This window comes from Squalius cephalus (genome assembly GCF_949319135.1).
Source record: "Squalius cephalus genome assembly, chromosome: 23".
Classification (NCBI taxonomy): Eukaryota; Metazoa; Chordata; class Actinopteri; order Cypriniformes; family Leuciscidae; genus Squalius; species Squalius cephalus.
In genome coordinates, this window is record NC_137144.1 from 18,671,651 (window position 1) to 18,693,451 (window position 21,801).

Below are 21,801 nucleotides of genomic sequence, written 5' to 3' on the forward strand. Positions count from 1 at the left end.
TAAGCCACACATTCATTTGTTTTCAAAAGGCTAACACTGAAAGCGAGAAAAATGGCTTTAAAGCTTTTGGACTGAAACTAGATTGATATAAATTTTCTTCGAATCTGAGCATAGTTAAGCCTAACCATCTGTCACAGGACATTATCAGAGTGACATAAATGAGACTCTCAATTTTGACTAAATTTGGTTAAACAAATTTGCGCAGCAGTACATTCAAGCTACCATTTAAAAAATGTAGCTAACTATATTAAAGCTATTTAAGGGGAAATATCTTTATTAAATACATATAAAACATCAGATAAAAATTTCAATTAGATAATTTATCTGGCAAAAACCAATTAGCTCTGCAGTATTAAAATGAACTCCAATAATTACAACTAATACAAGTACGATAGAAAATCAAACTAATTTATACAACAGAAGCAAAGAACTACCAAACAACATCAAAACAGAAGATCCAAGCTTAAAATGAATAAGTAAATCATTTATTTGATCAATGAACTGTTCATTTGAATGACCTGGATTGGACTGTCAAATGCTAGAATCAAATACATTTGAGGATCACCTCATAATAAAATATGCTAAAAACACAGCAATGCAGTGCTTTGTCTTGCTACACGTCTTGTTCGAAAAAGTAGCTTGTTACTGGCAAGTTACAACAATTTTGTTTATGCATTTAGTTACTCCAGGTATGCTGAACAGAGTCAAAGCATTACAAAGACGTCAGTTATGCCGTGCATGGACGATAAGACCGATAAGATATCACTTTCCATATGTGCTACAGTGACAATTCCAGTAAATCTGCTTTGATGTGAAGAAGCCATAACTGTCTCCATCACGCTTATAAAAGCAGACATGATAACGTACATATACCTCAGGCTAGATTAACCCAGATGGGAATACATTCTCTCGGATTCTGAGGACATTAATCCAAAGATTACAATCAAAAACAAATCATCTACTATGCACAAACCATTTGACCAAACAGGTAAACAATCTTCAGATTTCATGTCCTGAAGCCCCACAGACTTTCATTTTCTATGGGTGTTTTTGTGTCTTGTTTGTAATTAGTTTCTCTTGTATGAGAGCAGTCTGATACCTCCCACTTTAAAACCGTACGTTCAATAAAATGATTAAACAAAAATGAAAAGAAAGGCTATTGGGAGAAAAAAAAGCGATGTTTAATCATTTTGTTTTCCAAATGCAATGCCACAGAGCCCCCCGAGCGAAAAGTTCAGACGTAATTGCTAATTCATATGGCTGCCGTGATATTGATTGCATACGTGTCGGACCACAGGGCAATTCATTTGGAATTTTCTCACATCTAACAAACAACAGGTGTGTGGCGTTGGGTTTTAGTGTGCTGCTGTCATTTGGGGGTTGAGGTAAAGGTTATTAAAATAAACGTTTAACACTGGGATGCATTTTTATGAATCGCCCTCAGGGCTGTGTGATGCATATTCATTGTTTTAATCTTGTTAAGGAAGCGATCCTTCACCATGTAATGAGCATGCAGATCAGATAGCTAATCGGGCGCCGTATCGCTAGCTCCTCTTGAGGCAATTCTTCATTGTCAGGCTAGCGAAATTCCCAGATTATCTGCAGGCTAAAAAGTATGATTTCCAGGTTTGCTAAAGAAAATATGAACTCAGGACACAGAAAGGTGACATGGTCAGTAAACCATAGAAGTTTTTCAGATTTTTGCCTATATAGACCTTATGCGTCAGAGAAACAAGCGCGGCAATCTTTCGAATTTATTTGTCTTTGAACTTCTGTTTTTGCGGTAGCTCTGTATATTTCTATGGCATCGCTGTCGAAGAGTAATTAACTGGTGAAGTGGATTTACTTATTGTAGAGTTAACAAAAGTAATCATGAGCATTGTCATGTTTGAAGTGGTTGTCATAACAAATGTCAGTAGACCGGGAAGATTTAAAGGTGCATTGCGCAACATTTCATGTTAAAAATACCCGTTTTTCTAACTCATACATGCTTAAACAATTGCCTGATGGGCTGAATGAGCCCTTCTCTGATCACTGCGATTGCCTCTATAATCCTGTACAGTAAAATAAATAAGAGGGATTCGGGACGGAATTTGAGACTGGGCGTGACTACATGCGCGTTCACGCTCACCTGGCTATGTCTGGCTGGTTTGTGTATTCGCCGCCATTCTCTGAATCAGCGAAGACAACTCGAGCGACAAAAGTAGAAGATGGATTCAAAGAGACCGGCTTGTAGTCGATTCCAAACCCCAACGCAAACTCCACGTACGTAAGACAAAGACACATGCGTGTGGTCCATGAGCGTGCACACCTCTGGTTGCAGTTTCGCTTGTCGCCAGAGGGGGCATAGTTCTGCAAAAACTCAGAGACTTGCGCAATGCACCTTTAAAAACGAGCGGTTCATTCATAAATCTGTAAGATCTTACCTCCATGCAGTGAAAATACAAACCAGAAGACAGAACACAAGGGGCGTGGCGCTGAAAGGGGCGGGGCTACATAAGGTCACTAATGTGCAGCATATGAATGTTTAAGAATAAGTGGATAAAATGTATAAAAAACAACAACTGGGTTACATGGTTGCAAATAATAAGGCTGCAAATGTAGCCTAAATTAAGTAGTATTTACGCTTTGGATAAACTTATATTTCCCATAAATATAAAGAAAAATATCAGCATTATCTCTTCTCAAATATTTTTCTCACAATCTCTGACGATTTCAGTGAAACAAAACTTCTTCTGATATAATAACCAGGGAAAATAGAACTATCACAGCAAGACAGTTTGTTTGTGATTATGCAAACAATAATTTAAATGTATTAGCTTGGGACCAACAACCTTTCATCCCTGATTATTTCTACTTGCACAACTACTTCACAAACTAACACAAAGGCTTCATTTGCACTGCAATTTTTTTTCCAACAAAGGCTATGCCTGACTTGTATAGCACTGTGACTGAATCAGCACATTACCTTATTTGTATGTGGGATTTAGCCATTTAACCTTAGCTACCTGCTTTTGTAATTGCCACTTATGTAATACAAACTTTCTTTTCTCAAAGTCACTTGGGTTAGAAAACTGTTTGCCAAGAACAAACCCCTTCCTGTCCAGATAATGATACCGCTCTACAGGCTTGAGCTCAACATTTTCAGAAGCACCAATTAGCATAAATTGCTATTTAAATACCTTGATTATTCCTTGAGTAAATTAATAAGGAATGTGACGAGCCATTGTTGTTTCTCCTGCATAATTCTGCCAATTGGCCTTTTAGAGATTCCTCACTGTCACCGCCATTATCTCCAAATGATTCGTGTCATCTGGATCATTGCAGAAGCACTTATATCATGAATATGAATGATTTAAAACTTGATCTCTGACACCTATTTGAATATGCACACCAAAGACTCTGCATTAGACTCTGCAAATTACAGTTCTGTCATTTACTCAATCTGAATGTTAGTACCAAACAGTTTTGGTTAACACTGAGAAATGTTGTGTTCCACAGAAGAAAGAAAGTCATACAGGTTTGGAACAACATGAGGCTGAGTAAATAATGGAAATTTTCATTTTTGAGTGAACTGTCCCTTTAACTCTTTTCTCGCCATTGATGGAATTTTCCAGCAATCTATGTTATTCGGTGGGGGGCGCTATTACGCATCTCCTGAAATAGTACAGAACTTTCAGGTCCAAAAACAAGTGAAGAAGCAGAAACAAGCGATAGAAGCTTCTCTGACACACATCTAAGCTAACATGATCATCAAACATTCAAAAGCATAATCAAAACTGCCTAACATTACCAAATGAAATGTCGAACCCAGGAAGAGTAATGACTGTACAAGTTTTGGGAGTGTTGATGGAATCGATCTGTTTTGATTGTAGTTCTGAATTTGATCTAAACGTATTCTTTGACAAAAAGACTGCATACAATTATTATTATTCTAAGCTCTGTTCATTCTTTTGATATATTGCATATTCAGATTTTCATACAACAAAATATTCTGGGGGCCATGAAAGTTTTGTGAAAATGATCACAAATGCTGGTGCTGGCTGGCAAAATAATAATAATAATAATAATTACACTGCAAAAAATGCTTTTCTTAATTAGTATTTTTGTTTTGTTTCCAGTCCAAATATCTAAAAATTCTTAAATCAAGAAGCGTTTACTAGATAAGTAAAATGACATAAGAAATTCTATTTTGTTTTAAGATAAAAAGAAAGTAATTTAAGTAATTTTTGCTTAAAACAAGCAAAATTATCTGCCAATGGGGTAAGAAAAAAAATCTGAATTCGAATGGAAACCAAGATTATTTTTCTTACCCCATTGGCAGATAATTTTGCTTGTTTTAAGCAAAAATTACTTAAATTACTTTCTTTTTATCTTAAAACAAAATAGAATTTCTTATGTAATTTTACTTCTCTAGTAAACGCTTCTTGATTTAAGAATTTTTAGATATTTGGACTGGAAACAAAACAAAAATACTAATTAAGAAAGCATTTTTTGCAGTGTATGCTGAAGGGGAAATTGTTAATGGACAAAACCCACTGTAAAAAGTTAGAATGAACTTGTCTGCTTGAATGACACTGCATTATTAATGAAACCCGACACAAATAAATCAGCCGATGTCGGTTCACAAAACTCCTAATGAGTTCAGAGCTGAGAGAGAGATCTAGATCCACCCATGCTATGGATACTATGGATACTGACAATTTCTGTCTGATCCTTGACCACAGAGACAACCCCAGGACAACACACATGCAAACAAATACACGATCTGTCATGCCCTTAAGGTGCTGTGCAAATCAAATAAAAGAAAACATCCCAAAAAGTCACAAAATATACACAACCATTCAAAAGTTTGGGGTTGGTGAGATTTTTTAATGTTTTTTTTTTAATGTTCTCTCTAAGGCTGCATTTTATTTGATAAAAAATACAGTAAAAACTGGAAAAGGAAATCTTGTTAAGTTGTAAATGTCGCATTTCACTTTTGATCTATTTGTTTTTTATGTATTCATTTCTTTAAAAAAATCTTGCTGACCCCAAACTTTTGAATGTTAAAACCCACGGTAACTTTTTTTTTTTAATATCAATATAGTGGTATTATAATAATAATTATTTTTATAACTATATAATAATTATGCTTACTACTTACTGTTTAGATTTTGTGATTTCATGAAGCAAAATCACCTTCATAAAATCCACATTAATTTATGAAATGGAATCGGTTCACACAGGACACATTCAGATTAAAAGTAGTATTCTTACTCAACTAATTGAGATCATAGTTGTTATGTTCTAAGCACTGAAGTGAGTTTTCCATCCGAGCATCTGGTGCATCTCAAAATGATAAGACAGAACAGCACAACTAAAGTGTCATCACTACCTTAAAGACATCTGACACCTCCGGGAAAGTGTGTTTCTTTGACGTCAGGTTTTGTACCTCCTGCTTTTCGAGACAGGCTGAAAAAAGAGCTGCGATGGACCTCCTGACCCGACAGATGTGGCTCGGCACAAACCCAGCCGCCCAGTCCGCCTTGAACCTTGATTTAAATCTGAATCAAACAAGCGATCAAGTCATCTCAGGAAACATTTCAGTTTAGTTAATCGACTTAATTTGAAGATTAAAAAAAAAAAAAAAAAAATTACATTTATAATGGCACACTTGATTTAGTGTTAATGTACATTTTCACTCTCTTCTTGAAACTCAAGTGATACCAAATGCTAAAATGTCTATTTCTAATTCCCCAGTTCTGAATATTTTCACTACCCAGCCATTTGTAAGAGTTATATAATAGCTTTTCAACTCAGAAGTGTCTAGTCCCTCTTCTTGCATTACTCTCACTGAAGAATCTAGTGAAACATGTTTCAAAACTGTCCAAATGAAAGACCTTTACAATCTCCTCAGTCCACATCTTCCCCTTTCACAGAGTTGAAGTCTGTCTTCCACCTCCTGTCACTCTCCCCCTCATTCGTCTTGAAGCTCTACAGCCAATCATCTCTCAGTCTGACAGGACCGCAGTGGGGCTATTATGGGTACGGCTGTGAGTTTCTGCTAGAAGGCAAAAACTGCTGAAAGCCTGATCTGTAATGTTTGATACAGCTTGGACTAAAAACACATCCAAAAAGTACCATGTTTTTTTTTTTAAAGGGTACAATGGAAATACCATGTCTTTTTTATTTTTGGTACATGGTACATTGGACAAATACCCTGATATAATCATTCAGTATCATGGTATAATGTCAATGTACCATGGTGCAGAAATTCTGAATAAAATTATGACCAAATATTTTCAAGCCAGAATGCACAAAATTTAAATTTAAGACAATATAGATTATTATAGTTTATGTAAATTATGGCCAATAACGAAAACAAACGCGGCTGTACAAATTCTATACAATTTTGGCTAAATAAATTAAACTAAACTAAATAAAAAAACATTTTGAATGGTATTAATGTAATTAAATTGAATTAATTTTAAATGAAATAATTAGAACAACAAATGCAACTTATTTAAATTTTAATTCATTAATTAATTATAATATAACGGTACAGTAAAAATGTACATGACCAATTAAATATCCAATAATATTGACCAAGATACACACACACACACACACACAACAAATTACTGATAAAAAATCCCAATAATAATAATAAAAAAAATCTATTAACCTACTATACTTTGCATTTCTTTTTACTAAGACAAACATGGTCTTTTTTATAATGTTTGTGCACCATTAAATCATCCAAAAGGAACCGGGTTAAAAGGACACTCTTCATTTGATTATGACTCTACTATTAAATAAAACTATAAACAATTAAAAAATAATATAAGCACCTTTACAAGCCATTACATATCAAATTCTTAATGGTGAAATTGAAGTAAAATGACCATGAAGCTTAATTGTTTCAAATCTGCTCAAAATTCAGGATTGACGTCAGTGTGTAACAGGTGTGGAGACCTGCATCAATCAACAAGACAGACCATTCAAGTGGGCATCAACGCTTCAGACACACATTAGAATCGTAACAGGTTTTTTTTTTTTTTAATCGTTCGCTGTCTTCGCTGGCCTTTTGAGTATGCAGGCTTCTCAGCTGTCAGTCAGGCAGTGTGTGTGAGCTTTGGCCTTGTCAGTTTGTTTTGTGCACTGTCTGACCTCCCTCTGAATGATATGTGTTCTTTCAGGCCTCCCAGAGCGCTACCACAGAGCCACGCAAACCAAATTACGGAAGATTACTGTCAGTCGGCCCTTTGCTGCCGAGGTCTCATTTACATAGGGAAAACAAGGCAGGGAAAGGGGGCCATTATTGAAAACGGATTTATGAGGGATCCCTCATGAATTAAAGAAAGTGCATCGCATAATGTGGCTTTATTGTGTTTTGTCCAAGTGCCGGGTTATGAAGACTGTTCTGACATAGAGGGAGGACGCAGCCTCTGAATCTCAATATGGGAAAGCTAGCCATTCTTTTACATTCTTTGGATGCTGGAATGAAGAGTCTAGCTCTTGTTCCTCTGGGGAATGAACATTGTGAAACACTGAATCCTGAAATGTCCGTCTTTTTTATGCATCTTTACTCCACTGCTATGGCTCACAGCATGCTAATTTCTGCAGGAACAATGTTTCAAAAAAATGTCAATGTCATGGATAGAAAAGTGCTCTTGTCTTAAACTATCGACAACATTGCATTCTTCAAGCATTCTTCTTTTTTTCATTCAACACTTGAATGTGATGATCGAGTACATTAACAAAGCTTACACATTCTTAAATCTCATCCTGAGTCGCAATTTCATTCGGTAACATTAGGCAGTTTTGATTTATATGCTGTTTAATGTTGATGATCATGTTATTTTATATGTGCATCTGCTTACATATGCTATCGCTTGTTTCTGCTTCTTCTTCACTAGTGTTTTGATCTGTAGATTCAGTACGCTTTCAGAAAATGCATATTAGCGCCCCCTGCCGCATAACAGTGAAAACACGGAAAGCTGGAAAATTTCGCCAACGGCAGGCAAGAGTTAACTCTGTTATAGAGTTTTCACTGTTATACACAGTAGTGCATGCTGGGAACAGCGCAAATGGGACTATTTGAACCCCAAAACATGCATTAATTCACCTCACTTGCTATAGTTGTTGGTTTGACTTTAAAAAAAAGTATGTAGTAATAAAAAATTCCTTTCTTGTGTTCCAGAAAGTTGAAAACTTTGGAATAGGAACTAAACCAAAAAACTCTCAAATGATTTTCCCAAAATTATTTGCTTAATTTTTTTTTTACAGCGTGGTAAGAGCTGGAGCCATGTTTTAGATGTCTATTTTCAATTCAAGTAGTCAAAGAGAGGCTTTAGGCTTTAAAGAGTTGTATGGTAGCGAAGATTCCTTTTAAAGTCTGTTGCCTCAGAGTCGGAAAAAAAAATAAGAGCACATCCTGTAACATGTCAGATGTGAGTGCTTAGCGTTTGCTTTTCTCACTTGACAGACTTGGGAGACTTGGGGCTGAGTGGTTCGCAGCAATTTCCTCTGAAACGGGGATGTGGGGTTCAGATGAAAGTGAAAGAGGACATGGTGGGCGGCCCGGCCTCATCTCACGGGAAGAGGCCTGACAGGCTCTTAATGGATCACCCAACAACCAACTATTTGAGATATACTAAACTCAAAATCTGGCGAGGCATCTAGGCTCTTATATACGGTTGCTTGAAAAAAAAAAAAAAATCACCAAGTAAAACAGACCGCTAATATAAGTTTCTGCTGATGGATGTGCATGTGTTTCATGTGAGAGGAGCTGTCCTATCATCTGTTAGTATGTAAATGTGTTGCTGACATAACAGTTCCTCATATGTTGGTGTTTTGCAGTTCAGCATGGTAAGCGAAGGAGCTAAGCCGCTGTCTGCATCATATAAATCTCCTGTCTGGGAACATTCTGACATTAGAATGATGGTCCAAAAAAAAAAACCTTGACAAAACAGTCACTCTTTGTAAACTTAGTTCGATGCGAGTGCCGTATGCTCTAATACAGGGTTCACCAATCTCGGTCCTGGAGGGCCGCTGTCCTGCAGAGTTTAGCCCAATTAAACACACCTGAACCAGCTAATCAAGGTCTCACTAGGCATACTAGAAACTTTCAAACAGGTGTGTTGGAGCTGGTTGGAGCTAAACTCTGCAGGACAGCGGCCCTCCAGGACCAAGATTGGTGAACCCTGCTCTAATAGGACCAGTCATTTACGCTGTCATTACCTGGGTGTTGATATAACACGCGAGCACAGGTGAGACCAAAACAGCACACATTGCCTTCGGCCTTTAAACAGGCACAAAACAATAATGAAAGCGCTGGGCAGGGACAATAAGGACTGCTCGATGGCCCAGGGCCAGTGTTAAGACGCTCGGGACAGTTGACAGAACTGTGTGTCATCGTCACAAAAGTTTATCATTTGCACATGTTTTTAAGCCTTGTCAATTTAAACATTCAAGCACAGGAAGTAGTGAAAGAGAACTTGTGTCTCAGATAGTGTGTGAATACTAAACTGACTATGCTTTCAAGTCTTCTTGCGCTTGAACAGACAAATTCAGACAAAAATCATGTCAACATACCCGTCAAATATAGTCGGTTATGTCTTAAGTGAGCGTAAGCAGTCGAGAAGGACAACGCATGCGTATTAGCATTAGTAGTGAACCTGTGCATTATGTCTTAAAGGTTGTATCAGTGATTTCAGGCCCAAAAAAAAAAAGATCACATTCATCTAATCTTTCCTAACGATCCGCTAGCTGCCAGCCCCATAAGCATGCCGTCAAAAAACCGCGTCTCTGTAGGCAGCCTAGGCTCTGAGATCTGCACACAAAAACAATTGGTTTCACCAACCACTCAAAACCAAAACAAATAGTGTTCCAACCAATCAACGAAAGGGGGAGGGTGTTGTGAGGTTTTGAGCCAACTTCTTCTTCAGCTCTGACTTTGTGTGCAGCCGTGCACGAGCACAAAACCTCACAACCCCCACCCCTGTCAGTGATTGGTTGGAACACTATTTGTTTTGGTTTTGAGTGGTTGGTGAAACCAATTGTTTTTATGTGCAGATCTCAGAGCCTAGGCTGCCTACAGAGACGCGTTTTTTTGACGGCATGCTTACGGGGCGGGCAGCTAGCAGATCGTTAGGAAAGATCAGATGAATGTGATCTTTTTTTTTTGGGCCTGAAATCACTGATACAACCTTTAAAGTGACAGCCTTATATTCCTGCTGCTGTCTGTTTTTAATGTTAATCAAAAAACAAAAGACAAAAAAAAAAAAAAAAATCACTCACTGCTCTTGACTGAATAACTTTAAGTTTAATTTTAATTTAATTTATACAGTGAAGATTATATGCAGTGTTATTTTACATTTGATTTATTACATTTCACAACTAAATATGCTTACAAAATCTTTAACATTTTGCACTGTTGAAAAGGAGGCGAAACCGTAAGGCACTACTATTGCCATTAGTTCACTTGACATGTCTATCGCTTCTCATTTTATTTGAAGGTTGGACTTAATTATCACCTGGTAATAATGAACTGGATTCAGCGTCTCTATCTATATCACACAATCATCTTTCTTCCTCTCTCTTGTTCATTCTTTAATTTACACAGGAAATTAGCAAAGTCAAATTTCATCTATACATGCAGCCACCAGGAGCGGCTCAAGGGATAATCTTTTCCTGAGCCTTAGCAAGGTATCACATCGCTGTCAAAGAAAGCACAGCTCCATATCCATGTAATACACCCAATCAGCCCCGCTCCATTGACCTCTACATCCAGAGTGTGTCACTGTTAATTACATATCCAGAAACAACTCTATTAACACAAAATGCTCCAGAGGTCTCTAACTGGACAAAATAAAAGAATAAGAATTATTTGTTCATATTCTGACAAAGCAGTCTCATACGAAGTCTCATACAGTATAAATCAGTTTACTCAATGAAAAAAAAAATGTTTTAATGAGTTATAGCTAGAGTGTTAGGTCGGATTAATTTTAGTGAATCAGATGATTCTTTTGTGAATCTTTTTTTCCCAAAAATGATTCATAGATCCGAGCCCCCAAATAAAAAATAAAAAATATATATATTAATTAAATTATTTAATTATTAAAAATAACAACTAAATCATTCAAATAAAACTTTATAATACCTAGATTTTAATTATTTAATGAATACATTGTTTATTTTATATACTGTAAATACATTTTACTAAAAAAGACACAAAGCCAAAGCAAATTAATGATTGCACGTATCCAAGCAGCGCACAGTAGTGCAGTTTAGTGTCTGAAATAATCTGTGTTTTTAAACACATCAGTTGAATAAATGATTCAATGACTCACTCATGAAGACAGGCACTTGATTTGTTTCTGAAAGAATCAGCATACTCAAAACTAAAACAGTTGAATTAATAAATCAATGACTCACTCATAAAGTGAAAAATCCTCTCCACTGATGCACAGATTGCACAAACCCTTGCTGAATTGTGTCCAATAGCACTCCACTTGTGCATCGAATTTGAGGACTGCATATTTCATAAACATTTAAAATATGCCACTTCGCTGCTACTTTCCCCCAACACTGGTAGGCGTTTTCAGGGAGGTTGTTGGGAACGAGCTTTGGAGGTTCTCAGGATTAGAAGAGGAGCTTTGAAAACACCTGGGGATGCTTGTGTAACCCCTCCACTCGGGTCCTAGCTGGCCTCTGTTACACTCACTCACACTTGGAAGACTCAGTGCCAACCCTAAGCCACGACACAGAGCTTTGTATGGTGATCTTAGGCTTTGAGTCCCTGCTATCACAGCAAAGTCCATCCCAGATGTTTCACATTCCGTCATGATCCTAAGGATTACTGGAACACGTGACTTGGACACCTTTGGACCGCAGTGCTTAGGTAGGGTGCCACACACACACACACCAACGAGGAGGTGACAGAAGTTGTGTGCACAAAAGAGGGTTCATTTTGTGCTTGCACAGCCAATGTCCCAACTTAAGGCTCCAAAAACCTCAGAATACTAACTAGGGCTATAAAAACAACTGGTGTGTATCAATAGCCTACTTTATGAAAATAACGCTTTGACGTCGAACATGCCAAAATCTGAAGGACGTTTTGGAGAAATTGCAAACGATAGATAAACGTTCCAAGGAAACTGTTGTTTGGCCCCACTATACTGTGAGGACTGGGTCCCTTGAGCTGTATGTGTTCGTGAGACACATTCGTTCCCATTAGCTACTACAAACCCAATTCTTCTTTCTCAGCTAGATGCAAAAAACAACACGACAAATTGTAGTGCTACTCCTCTAGCTGATTATTACGGTCTTCTCGAGCACTAAACACACATTAAAGCACTTTTACGCTGCTCACTGAGTGGCATATCTGCTACCAAAAAGCCCTGAAACAATTTGCACAACCTCCTTGTACTTTTTTTACATCAGTAATGCCTATTGGAACCACCGCCAGAAGAAGCATTAGCTTTGTTTTTCATACGCCAATGTCTCCGTGCAGCATCCAAAGCAAAGCTGACAGGCAACCTGAAACCTGCCAGTCGGCTGAAACAAGACAATTGTTCTCAGCTTAAGCACTGAAATATCTTTCTAAACAGTGCGACCGTCTGCAGGGACAGGTCGGGCTAGAACGGACAATGGGCCCAGCAAGCAGAAGTTTTAGGACGGTGTGGAAGAATCCGATGGATTCCATCCAAAGCCCCACAAGCTCAGCCTGCGGGAATTAGGCATTAGGAATGTTGTCATCGCAGCTTGAGATGGAGACAGGCACAAAACGGAGAACCCAAGCTGACTCTTTACAATCCCTTTGGTGCTTTTCACTCTAAAGTGGTCTTCTGATGGATCTGGCAGGACGCATCCAAGAGAGAAATGAGATGTTAAATCACAGAAATAAGCAAAAATGAGTCTGTCTACCCTAAATATAGCTTCCATGGGGACTGACTTCATTGTTAATTGCTAGTTTGAACACCGCAATGGTAGAAATTTGTTGTTTTGTTGATGACTTGCAGTGCTAATGAGTAACTCTGAGGGTTTCTGTGCTAGAAACTTATCTCAGGCTAACACAATGTGCATACGTTCAAAATTCTAAATTGCTGTCTTGAACACTTTCAAAAGAATGCAAATCAGTTGCAGTTCTTTTTTGTGGAACTCAATAAGAGAAAAATATAGCGTCTTTATTAAGAATTAGCATCAAATGAATTAATTAGCTGAAGCTGAATGGTGTAATTTTTTCAGTGTTAAAATGCTCTCTCCATTCCAGCTTAATATGCACAAACAACTATGATACATATGCAATAACAATTAATGATACATAAATACATGCAATTAAACTTACATGCTCACACATTTACATACATACACACATACATACATCAATATTTCTATTCATTCACCGAGGATGTATTAACTGGATCAAATGTGACAGTAAAAGCATTTATTTAGAAAAGATTTCTATTTAAAATAAATGCTGTTCTGTTAAACTTTCTATATTCATCATAGACTCCTATATATCATGATTTTCATAAAAATATTAAGCATCATATTTTTCAAAATTGATAAAAATAATAAATGTTTCTTTAGCAGCAAATCAACATATTAGAATAATCTGTAGGATCATGTGACACTGAAGACTGGAGTAATGATGCAGAAAATAAATTACATTTTAAAATATATTACAATAGAAAACATTTTTTAAATTGTAATAATATTAGAGGCTTCATTCAAAAACATTTCATTTAAAAAATCCTACTGATCCAAAAACCTTTGAACGGTAGTATATATTATGATTAAAATCCACTTTGGTGACACTAAAGGCGCATCATTTACACAAAATGTAAAGGTTTAAATGATGTTATACTACTAAATGATCGATTCACAACTGAAATGCAGTGTTTTGGGGATATAAGTTCACAGGGATATAGACCGAAGACAAGTTCAGACTAAAGATGCTTAGCAATTAACACAAGGAAAGAGGCACATCATGTTCAGTGGGTCAGCAAAAACTAAAATTCATATAAATGCTGTAATGTTTAATTAGCACATACAGACCCTAATTAACTGAGATTGCTAAGAGGAACAAGCAAACACCCACCTAAAAAAGCACAATAAAGATTCTCAGGGCAAATTTAGCATGTAAATCGAGAGCACCCATACTGTTAGTACAAATGGAAATTTCACAGTTATATACATCGTAGTTCTCCAAAAGCATTAAGCATCCTGTCCTGCTTCATTCCAAAGCACATTTCATTCACTTTCCCATTTGCCTCACACTGTGCTTTTGATAGATTGTGGGATAAATATATCATCGCCGAGATGAGATGATAATAAGATTCATAATGACATAACAGCTAAGTTGGAACAACAAATGTTAAGAAATTGCCTCAGAACCTCCAGACTTACTGTGTTTGCTGATGTCTGAGATCTTGCATCGTCAAAAAAGCGTCTGACCTTCCTAGAGTCAGTTTTATGACACCTCTGTAATCATGACGCCTACCTCATTAACTAACTGAAGCATGTTATAATGCTATTCCAATTTTTTTTATTCCAAGTTAAAGGTGTCTGTGGAAATGTGGACCATAAGCTCAAGGTCAAAACTTACCAGGGGACTCTGGGAGAGACGAAAATTACATATTTTAATCATCATAAAAAAAAAAAAAGAGGGAAAAAGATGATTTGAATTCCACAGCCTGGCAATAAAAAAAGACTAGAAAAGATTACATCTCTGTCCATGCACTAGCTATGGGAAAGAAAATTACAGCTTTCAAAAGACCTTTTGACTTTGTGGTACTGAAGTACCTTAAGTTTTAAAAGGTACAGCCATTGAGCAAACAGTCGTAAACAAGATAATAGTATAATTTATCACTAGTCTGGCTTAATGCAAAGCTGTTTTGTTTTATCCTATTATAAGCGTTAGCTCGTTATAGGATTATTTTCCCCACATTTTAAGGTCAGGCTTTGAGATTTCAATAAAAAAAACAGAGAGAGTGTGCTAGTCCATACTTACAAAAGAAAGCTAGTGAGCTTCTCTGCAATGGTGTTGAATACGTGTGTATTACTGTGCCAGTGTCGCAATTTTGAATTCAGAAGAGACTCAGCCGCAGCAACGTGATCTACGACTGAAATATTTATCCGCACGGCTCTTTTCTGCAGAGATTGTTCTGCGATTGCATTCCCGAAAGCAATGTGCCTAATGGTGAAATGATGTCTGCCAAAAATGACAGTAAATGACTGTGATGGTTTTTGTAAAAGGCTTTGATGACTGATTTTACAGCAGGATGTTCGTAGCGCTGCAATGTTTCTGGAGGTTGCTTCCTTTAGTTGTATAGCAGGGAAGATTTACCTCTAAAAAAGTCTGAAATACCATTTTATGCTAAAAGCTTTACAATTGTCAGAAGTATACTGCAATACAAATGTAACCATTTTAAAGGAATAGTGCACCCAAAAATGAAAAATGTCTGAAATGCTCTTTTTGTTTCAATAAAAGTAAATGGTGACCAGTGGCTATCATGAAGTACCATAAAAGTATAATAAAAGAAGTTCATACAACTTTTTTTATGAGATTTTTATGGTGATTTTGTAGCTTGACAGCCTCTACTCACCATTCACTTATACATGTATGGAAAAACAGCAGCATGAACATTGTGCTAATCATCTGAATTTCACACAATTATTATTATTATGAATGATGACAGAATTTAAAGGGGGGGTGAAATGCTCATTTTCACTCAATCTCCTGTTAATCTTGAGTACCTATAGAGTAGTATAGCATCCTTCATATCTCCAAAAAGTCTTTAGTTTTATTATATTTATAAAAGAAAGATAGGCTGTACCGAGTCTTTCCGGAAAAACCCGAGCGTCTGGAGGCGGGCCGTGTGGGCGAAGCCAGAGCTGTCGATCTGGGCTTTGTTTATAAAACATTCATCGTCGAAATGCAGGGAACAAACAGTCTACACAACTACACAACAATCTGCATCCACTGTTCCTAACGCTGGGTTCTTTGGTAAGCTTTCCCTCACATCCAAAAACACACTTTGGAGACACTATGCAGCGCTGCCGATGATTTCCTGTTGAAGCGCGTTGATGTGCGCGGTCTCGCTCTCCTCTGGTCGACGTGTGCGCGGGCGAGCTTTTCCGGGAGAAATGCTCATATAAGGAGTTCCACTCTGGTCTACGTCATTAGATCCACGGTCGGAAAAAAAACAGCCGAAACTTGTACCAACCCGGTACAAGAAGTAAGATTTTCGGCACAGAAATTCTCCGTTATTCGTCCAAAATATTTTTTAAAAACTTTGGCCATGTTAAGCATGAGAATCCATATCTTTAACACTGTAAACAACTCTGAATACATGAAACACCATTGTACCCCCCCTTTAAATGTTTTTTGAGTGAACTCTCTTTAAAGTCGAACAACATAGTGCACATTAAATCTTTTGAGATTTTCCAATGATTCGCAAATATTAATTAGAAGATGAAAAACTAAGTAAAAAACAGAGTTGCAAAGCATCTCAGTTCAATAGGCCCATGTGACAGATTCACCCTCACTAGGGTTACAAAGCGTCCGCACCGTCTCAAAGATGAATGACATGTCAGGTAAAACCAACCAACAGTATCAGAATGGAGATCAAGCATGTGGAAAAAGCCCTGTAAGCACAAAAGAGCTGTAAAATAAATGGACAAGATAGAAGAAAACAAAATCAATTTTTAAATATGATAGACACTCGACAGCTTCAAGAAAAAAAAGTAGCTCTATTGGAAGGTGGCTTTGTGAACTGCACTTTTGTATTGTGTCTTTGTATTTTTCATTGCTGAACTTGTTTAAAGTACTTGTGAATTTTCTGGTTTGAGAACTGTGTAGACACGACTTTCAATGTACTTGTTTGCAATGCCAAACAAAACAAACGTTGACAGCCCGAAAGTGCCTGTAGCACGTATAAATAAATATTCGTGGGTAAATTCGTCAACCACATTCCAAGACAATCAACAAAAAACAAACACCTTCCAGATACATGTGAAAAATTAAAAACGATAAGACATCTTATGACCTAATACTGAGAAGTGAATCATTTTTCTCATTTTTATATTGCTATGATGCAGAAGTGTATTTAGAAAAATACTTGATTTAGAAAAACATCATATTGTTATACACACATATGTTTACTTAGCTATCTAAATAGGGAGATTATAATAGACTTCTATTGTTTTAATATGCACCTAATTATAAATACTATAACGTAACCCTAATCCTAACAGGAAACTTTCTGCATTTTTACAATAAAAAATAAATAAAACAAACAAACAAACAAACAAACTGTATTTACTTTATTTATATGCCATTTCTACACATTATGTCCTCAAAAGGAGGTTTTGGGAGTTTTTGTCAGGATTAGCTCATTTCGGAGTACAATTTTGCCCCCAAAATATGGTTGTATATAATACTTATTTATATAAAAGTCTGTGTATAAATAAATAATAATTAAATTTTAGTTTGTAATACTAATAATTTATTATATACCTTTATTTATAATGATTTTATCATATATATATATATATATATATATATATATATATATATATATATATATATATATATATATATATATATACACACATTCACCACTGGGCTAACCCAACGCTTAATTAGAAATAAATTTGAACATAATGTAAAAACATAATGTCTGCCGTATTTGCATGTGTGTGAAGCAAAAAAAAAATCTGTGTTCATCATTCTGAGATCCATCATTCTGAGATGTGCACTGCAAATCCCAGTGCATTGTGTAAAAGACAAATGGGAACATGTGGGGTATGAACCGTTCCCAGGTGACCTTTAAAATCCTCATGAGGAAGCCCGTCGTGTTAACACTGAATTATACTGCACACACCTTCCTACAAAGCTGCTGAATGACCTTCCGTCTCAGACTGCATGCAATTGTTAACGTGTCTTTCAAGAGGCGGAAATTAACATTACATTATAGAAATGTGAAGATTAGCTGATACTGACTAATGTGTTTAATTAAGATGCTAGGCAGAACCCTCCGTTAACTGATCAACCTTTGACATGTTATTTCCAACACCGCGAGTGCGTGTAAAACTTCAGAAACATAAAATGAGTGCCAAGCCACTTTTGATAGAGTGAAAGCAATAAGTCAGCTAATGGAATTTGATTTTGTGGGTGCTGACAAAACTTCAGATCAATTATTATAGATGAGAAAATTCAGCAAGGGCATTTTGATTCATCCCAGTGACTCAAATCTTTTGATTAAATTCACCAATAAGATTCATTACTTCTGAGGATTACATCATTAGTCTGAGACAAATGCCTTTTTGTCTATTATGAGTCACTGAATCACTGAGTCATTCATGGCCAAAACAAGTCTTATTTTGCCTTTTTAAACTTTGCATGTCATCAAATTTGTAAAAAAAAAAAAAAAAGTAAAATAATAAAAAAAAGACTTAAAAAATAGCTTTTAAGCTCAATAAGTTCTTTCTCCACAAATGGCAATACAATAGATTGATTAGTGTTTCCTCCATTTTATTGACTAGCGTTGACTTTTATCAAGCAACCAAAGCACTCATGCACTCCACATTGGAGACTTCAGTGAATAAAAAAGTGCAGTGTTAGTGGAAGTGAAAGAGAACGATTTGAAAGGTTAGTTCAAAAACACTGATTTGTTTGCTTAATTTTTTTTTTTAAATAATTAAAAACACTCATTTACTTTAAAGATTTATTCAGATTCGACTCCTTTGGCAAGTTTGACAATGTTAAAATAATCCTAAACAAACAGTGTCTTGAGAAAATGTAATGAACCTAATCCTGGCCAACAAAGAACTTTAAAAGTCAATCTAAGGTGGTTAAATGATAATAAGAAAATAAGCTGATAATCCTAAGAAAAAGACAAATCTTGGTCAGAAAATCGAGCAATTACTTCGACATTAGCTTTTAAGTCAAAGTTAATCTGACCGATCCTGATATCTCAGCTTGTTGCACTTAGCCGGAAGGCCTACCTTTTGTCGAATCTCCTCCTCCATTTTGACGGGTGATCCATATTCAGCCACCTGCTTGACTCCTTCACTGGCGAAACCTCCGTACTCCCACAACACGTAGCTTCTTGAGTGAGAAGCACCAATGAGAGCCGACCAATGATTAGCACGTCCTTTGGGGCAGAAATAACAGTGAACAAATAACTGATCTTTCGAGCTGGAGATTTATACAATGCTAAATCCAACATAGCCTGCAGTTAATTGCTCTTTTGAAGTAACTTGTTCTCTAGCGTGTATCTTAACACATCTAAGCTTCTACACTTCTCTATCTTTAAAGAGCCTACCGCATACATCAATGTCTGTTTCCACAGACCTATTAACTAGTGGCAGTGCGCTCTGTGACAACATCTGCCCGGCATCTCTTATCTCACAAAGTATCGCGGCCCAGGCAGTCGTCTCGCCGGCTTGCCAGACAGTAAATAACAGATTGGATCATTGCTGCCACACACATAGGTAACAGAACCAGCTCTCCTGCTGACTGCTATATTAGCAAACCAGCCCTGAGAGCTAAAGCTGTGGGAAAGAGATATTGCTGCCCACCTCTGCCCACTCTTTCTGCAAAGCACTTTGCACTGTAAAATCAGTGTGGCATCAAAATTAGTAAACAACAATGTTTTTTGAATATAGATAAATTACTAATTTAACCTGTAATATTGTCAAATTCCATAATGCAATACAGGTAATGTCAGTACCTGGCACAATGTACCTCACAACACTTAAAGGGCTAATAATGTTTTATGGTGATATAATATGCAGGCATGAAAACAGGTCAGGGGTAAAAAAGGTGAGAAGGATGCGACATATATACCCCCCCCACCCCCAAAATAAATAAATAAATAAATAAATAAATAAATAAATAAATGTAATGAGTGAGTAGGAACGTGTGAGAGTTAACACGAACAGATGAGACAAGTACAAAATTCTCATTTATTAATAGAATTGAACTATACTCCACAATGATGAATCCCCCCCCCCCCCCAAAACCTGCAAGCTGCATTGGCATAGTATTAGGCTACCAGTGTTTCTCACAGGATTTTTGTATCACTGTGATGAGTAGACCTCTGCCACTCTAGGGGGGTTCGGGGGCATGCTCCCTCGTAAGAAAATTTTGTGCTTTTTAATGTTAAATTCATCAATCTGGTGCAAATTAAACAAAGAAAAATTCAAAACTCTTTTAGTTACAGTGTCTGTCTACATTACTACTACAATAATAGTTATAATATTAATCCCATGATAGTAATAGCCATATATTGTAAAACAAATGCACTGAAAAATAAAGGAAACTTTCATAATTAGTTTTGTACTAATTTCTATACTTGAAAGAGTATATTTCTATACTTCACATTAAAGATGTGATTGGGCTAGCCCAGTGTGAATGGGCCGCTGATCTACGTGTTTCTTCGGGTGTCAGAGAAAAAAAACTATTTACTACTACTATTTATCACGCATTAAAAATGCCCCAAACCAGTCGTCTGTATGATAATCTGAAACAAGGACTGGTGAGCCGTTGTCCTGCTTCACTTCACAGATTCTGAGTGAAAGGAGAATTATAGAATGAAAGGATACTCATTTATGACACTTTATTCATCAGGAGAACAGCTCGTTCCGCGCGTCATACGTCGTCCTTTCGGTTTCGGTTTTCAATCGATCAAGTTTTTTCACGTTCTCTCGATAAACCACCCCTTTCAATCCGATCGAAATTATTTGTAATAGAGCTGACACTTTGAGTTTTTAACGGGTTATGTTAAAGCCCTACTTGTTAGTAATGTTTTTATGAAATATCTCTAGTGAATGCATTATCATATCACCGTATTATTTACCGCCATGCGAGCCACAAATTAAAGCTTGGCGAGCCACATGAGGCTCGCGAGCCGCGCAATGAATAACACTGCACTAACTCTTACTTGTTCCTGCTCGCTCAGCGTTCACGGCGCCCGCGCCCGCTCGCGATATTATCTCGCCCACTTCTATGTCAAAATTAAAAATAATGACATTGGCAACATCGCTGTCTGTATCTGACAGGACAGTTAACATTGTAAGCTAACTTACCTCAGGCTTGCTTTCCGACGTGCGGTTCTTTGTTCGGCAGTGTGTCCAGTTGTCAGACTCGCGGTGTAAAATACTTTGAAAACATTTCTGCCCTAACGTTACTCTGACTCGTATTGGCTGTTATGTTTCGGCATTAGGAATGATGATTGTTTTTTAAAGCTGCGAAGTTTATGGTAACTTTATAGGGGATAAATGCTGGCCTCGACCACGACCCCCCCCCCAATAAATATTTTCTCATCGGATCTGCACAAATCACGTAGGTGACCCTTTTAGGTTTTAAAACGGCGAATTTCGCCGAAAGGTGAGGAGTTTTCATGCCTGAATATGTCACAAATGGCTTGTTCTTACTTGGGTAGTCTTTGGGATGCACCTTCTCAGACCAGTTCCCATAGAAAGTGATTCTATACTTGGCTGTTCCACAAGCACAGCATTCTTGAATGGGTTTTTCAGTAGTCTCAACTGGATCTGCAAAACCATTCAGAAGAAGATAGATATATTTAACTTTCATGTCACAAAACAATGCACATGTGCATCTAACAACCATCTTAATACCCACTCAACACAAAAATTAAAAATGCACAAATTGACACGGCATGCATAAACAACCATTTACAGTGCACAGTTTATTTAGATCATCAAAAACAGATGAAAGGGGGAAAAAGATATGTTCACTGAGCATGTCAGGAGGGAAAAAACAGATTCTGTAGATGTAAAAAT

At 36.9% G+C, this 21,801-nt stretch overlaps 1 protein-coding gene across 1 annotated transcript in view; it reads right to left on the bottom strand.

The window, feature by feature from the left end:
• The window catches only part of spon1b (spondin 1b), a 64,995-nt gene that overhangs the window by 31,292 nt on the left and 11,902 nt on the right, over positions 1–21,801 (bottom strand). The window contains exons 5-6 of the mRNA XM_079860099.1: positions 21,433–21,549; positions 19,000–19,148 (exon numbers count right to left, since the gene is read on the bottom strand). Of these exons, the coding sequence (XP_079716225.1) occupies positions 19,000–19,148; positions 21,433–21,549 (266 nt within the window). The remainder of the gene's footprint in view (positions 1–18,999; positions 19,149–21,432; positions 21,550–21,801) is intronic.